This window comes from Oryx dammah, unplaced genomic scaffold (assembly GCF_014754425.2).
Source record: "Oryx dammah isolate SB20612 unplaced genomic scaffold, SCBI_Odam_1.1 HiC_scaffold_5, whole genome shotgun sequence".
In the NCBI taxonomy this organism is placed as follows: domain Eukaryota; kingdom Metazoa; phylum Chordata; class Mammalia; order Artiodactyla; family Bovidae; genus Oryx; species Oryx dammah.
In genome coordinates, this window is record NW_024070189.1 from 103,072,306 (window position 1) to 103,076,916 (window position 4,611).

The 4,611-nt window shown below is 62.2% G+C and overlaps 1 protein-coding gene across 6 annotated transcripts in view; it reads left to right on the top strand.

The window, feature by feature from the left end:
- CRTC1 (CREB regulated transcription coactivator 1) overlaps positions 1-4,611 on the top strand; it is an 84,997-nt gene that overhangs the window by 73,939 nt on the left and 6,447 nt on the right. For 5 of the 6 annotated variants that reach the window (XM_040241194.1, XM_040241196.1, XM_040241199.1 and 2 more), the window contains 2 exons: positions 3,323-3,409; positions 3,969-4,149. In XM_040241194.1, the coding sequence (XP_040097128.1) occupies positions 3,323-3,409; positions 3,969-4,149 (268 nt within the window). The remainder of the gene's footprint in view (positions 1-3,322; positions 3,410-3,968; positions 4,150-4,611) is intronic. The other variant, XM_040241200.1, reaches the window with a different exon arrangement.

Below are 4,611 nucleotides of genomic sequence, written 5' to 3' on the forward strand. Positions count from 1 at the left end.
CACACAAATACAGGTCCCCAGTCACACACACACACACAGGTTCCTGATCCCTGACACACACGCACACACACACAGGTTCCCTGACACACACATAGACACACAGGTCCCCGATCCCTGACATACACACAGGGTTCCCTGGCACACAAATAAACAGGTCTCCAGTCTCACACACACACAGGTTCCCTGACACACACATGCACACAGAGGTTTCCTGACACACACACAGCACAGGTTCCTGATCCCTGACACATACATGCACACACACAGGGGTTCCCTGACACACACAGGGTTCCCTGGCACACAAATACAGGTCCCCAGTCTCACACACACACATAGGTTCCTGACCCCTGATACACATACATACACAGAGGTCCCTGATCCCTGACACACACACAGTTTCCCTGACACACACACACACAGGTTCCCTGACACACATACACACACACATAGGTTTCCTGACAGACACACAACACAGGTCCCCAGTCCCTGACACACATACACACATGTTCCCTCACACACACAACACAGGTCCCCAATCCCTGACACACAGGTTCCCAATCTCACACATGCATACACACAGAGGACCCTGATCCCTGGCACACACACAGGTCCCCAATCCCTGACACACACACACATAACCCAGGTCCCCGATCACATGCACACGCAGGTTCCCTGACACACAGCACAGGTTCCTGATCTGTGACACACATGCACACACACACACACAGGTCCCTGATCCCTCACACACACAGACACACACACACAGGTCCCCGATCTCACAAACACACACACACATGTCCCCAATCTCTCACACACACACACATACACACACAGGTCCCCGATCTCACACGCACACATACGCTCACACGCTCCTCAGAATCCCCCTTGGTGCTGTGCCCGTTTGGGCTGCAGAACCCTCCATCAGATAAGGGGTTCCCGAAAAGCTGACATCTGGGACCAAAGCTTCTTGCCATAGCAGTGAAGCCTCCCCAGGACCCTGCCACCCCATCCCCAAAATGTCACTAAGTCGAGAGACTTCAGGAGTCACTGCAGCGCCCAAGTCCCTGACGTCTCATCCTTCCCGGGCGGAGCAGAAGGAGTTGTTCCTTCAGGCAGGGCCATGGGGGGCGTGCCCTTCTCTCTCTGCCTGCCAGGCTCTCAGCACGCCCCGAGCCAGGCCCTGCGTGTCAGGACAGTGGCCTTCCCCTTGGGGGGACCTGAGGCTGTTCTCGAGGTTCACTGACACAAGAGGGCCTCTCGCTCCACCGCCCACGGCAGCCAGGGGCTGGGATTCTCCCCTGGCTCCGCAGAAGACGGGAAAGGCGCGGCGAGCTCAGGGCGCGCCGAGGGCCAGCCTGGTGTCCGCGCACTCCCCGTCCATCCTGCGGGCTCTGCGCGCTTGCGTCTGGTCTCGTCACGTGATGCTGGTGGGCTGTGGGAACGGGAGACGCTGCTCCAGGCAGGAGAAGCCACGGCGGGCAGCCTGCCTGGGCTGGTCTCTGCGTAACGGCCCTTCTCGTGCATGAGGCAGCACAGGAAGGTTACAGTGTAACAGATCTCTCTTGGGAGAGGTTCCCCGGGACCATAGTGGTCCGTCCTGAGCGGAGAGCATGTTGCTGTCTCATCCAGCCCGGGTCTCTGTGTCCGTTTGTTCATCCATTGTGCGCCGGCAGGGGAAGAAGGCTGCTCGCTCAGATGTGAAGGTGGCCCTGGGAGGCCCTTCAGCCCCATTCAGGGGCTTTGCTTGGGGGCAAACCATGGCAGAAGGCAGACGGGGTTTCCCACCACTGAAGCTGGATCTCTGAGGACGCGTTCATCAGCCCCCTGGGCCCGGGTCAGCCCCCCCCTTCCCAGCCCAGCCAGCATCTCCCCTGGAGGCATGAGGCAGCCGGCTTGCCACGCCTGCCCTCGCGTGGATGTCTTATCTGTCTAGCTGCTGCTGGAACCTGAGGCAGCTGGGACTGGGCCCATTCCGTTCCCTCTCTGGTTCCTTCTGAGCATACCTTTCTGGCAGACCCTCATGGCAGCTTTACAAGAGAAGCTGGGGTCTCCTGTGTGTGCGCTGGGGCTGTCTGGGGCCAAGGCCAGGGGCGCAGGGTCAGGTGCCCCGGAGAGGTGTGCCCCCGGCCTCAGCCGAGGTGGTCACCTGCCGCCTCCAGCAGCCTCACCGCCCCCTTTTCCAAACCCGAAGCTGGCGATTTTTAGGGCAGAGGTGGCCTTTTGCCACGTTAGCTTTTCTCCCTCCTTACTCCGTTGGCGCTTTTACCTCTTCTGTGGTGTTTCCGTGGCGTGTCCACCCCCAGGAGCCTCCCGGCCTTCCACGGGGCCAGCTGCCCCTTTTCTATGTCCCGCCCACTAGACACTCAGCGTGGCTGCTGGTCCTCTGACCAACTCTTCTTTGCAGGGGAGGCCTGAGAGTCAAGCGTTGGTAGTTGTCGGAGAACATGGGGACCTTTCTAGAACAGGGCACTCCCAGGGAGGAGGTCCAGGGTCTGTGGTGTGTGAAGATGCTGACCTGGGTGCGTGCTGGGCTGGGGACTTGCTTCCCCAGGTCTGTTGCCTGTGCTGTGAGCTGGCCACGCACACAGCTCCGCCTCTGCTCCCCTCTGCGTCCCCCGAGACTCCCTCCCGCCACCTCGCTGGCAGCATCTCAGGAGTGGGCAGGAGCTCCCTGCTGCTTTCCCAGCAGCCCCATCCCTCTGCCCCAGCTGGCATTGGGCAGACAGGAGTGGGGGCCAGCGGGCAGGGCCTTCTGTGTCCCTGTCTGGTCCTGCTCTGTGAAGCCTGCCTGCCCGCATGCGTGGCCTGCCTTCTGTCCTGTGTCTCCCGTGTCTGACAAGGTGCTCATTGTGTCCTGGAAATCCAGAGACCCTCCCGCCCTGCCCCAAACACACACTTTCCTCTGGGCTGTCACATGGGGTTCCTGGGCCCTGTGGCCCCTTGGCTTCCATCTAATGAAAATGGGCTCACATAGAGGAGATGGGATGGGACTTTGAGGGGAGTTGGGGTGCAGAGGCCCCCCGGGATCAGGTGGTGGAAAGGAACAATCGTCCTGAGGCTAGGTATGCACCCCTCCATCGCAGGAGGCATGGGCTTTCCCAGGAGCCCTGAGGTGGATGGGGTCAGCTTCTCACATTCTGAGCATCTTCCAGGAAGTTCCAAAGGCCTCCCCTTTCTCCCAACCCAGGCCAGCGGTGAGGTCCTGGGGGAAGGGTCTGGGTGCAGCCTGCCCGCGGGCGCACCCTCCCCCACCTCCGGCGGCCTCACCCCGCTGCCTGGTTTGGGCAGCCCTGACGACAGCGGGCCTCTCTTTTGTCTGCAGCACTCTTCCACCCTGGGCGGCGTGTTTGGGGACTCATTCTATGAGCAGCAGATGGCGGCCAGGCAGGCCAATGCTTTGTCCCACCAGGTGAGCGGGCGCCCACCACAGACGCTCGCCAGACCCCGCCCACTCCTCGGCCCGCTCCCCAGGCTGCCGCGGCCCTGGCCCTGGAGGGGGTGGCTTGGCCTGGCCCCCCCCACCGTGTCTGCACCCTTCCCAAAAAGCGAGGCCACCCACAGAGGGGGAGGAAGGGCAGGCGGCAGACGCTGGCAGAGCTGGGCAGTGGCTGTGACAGCGGTGCCCTGGTGTGGGCCGTGCACGTGGGTTTGCCGGGAGCTTGCACTGGCTTTGCGTGGACCCCGGGGTGGAGGGGGTGTGTGCATGGGAAGGGTGGACTGCTACCCGGAGCTGTTCATTCATTTCAACCATCCATCCATCCATCCATCTCCACACACTTGGATGGGGCCATGTGCTGGCCAGCCCAGGCAGGTTCAGAGACGGGGAGACCCGAAGGCAGGGTGACTCGTGCTTGGCAGCCCCCAGCATGGGTGTGCTGGGTGTCCCATGGGGTGGGAGGGCCGGACAGCCACAGGCTGGCCGGCCAGCGTTGGGGGAGCTGGCTCACACCCCTGTGCTTCCTCTCCAGCTGGAGCAGTTCAACATGATGGAGAACGCCATCAGCTCCAGCAGCCTGTACAGCCCAGGTTCGACGCTCAACTACTCCCAGGCGGCTATGATGGGCCTGACGGGCAGCCACGGGAGCCTGCCGGACACGCAGCAGCTCGGCTACCCCAGCCACAGCAGCATCCCCAACATCATCCTCACAGGTGAGGCCACCCGTCAGGGCGTCTTCCGGCGGGTCCTGACGTCAGTGTCCCCGTGGGAGCCTAGGGGGAGATGGAGCCCCTGCCTCGGTGCAGACCCGCGGAGGCCAGAACCACCCCCCCTTGACTCTGCTGGGCTTACGGGGTGCAGGCCAGGGGCACACATACTGAGGCCTGGACTCGGCCCAGTGGATGGGACACAGAGCAGGGGCGGGACAGGGCCACTCACTCATCCCACCCTTCACCCCATGCCCAAGTGCGTGCACCCCAGTAGCTGAACGTGCCCGGTGGGATTTGTCCTGTGCAGCCACACACACATAAGAGCTCACACATACCGTGTTGGGCATCCCCAAGCAGCCTAAGCACAGTGCCCAGGCACGCGCGCACACACACACACAGTGCCTGGGCACATGCACACGCAGTGCCCGGGCACACACACACACACGCAGTGCCCGGGCACACACA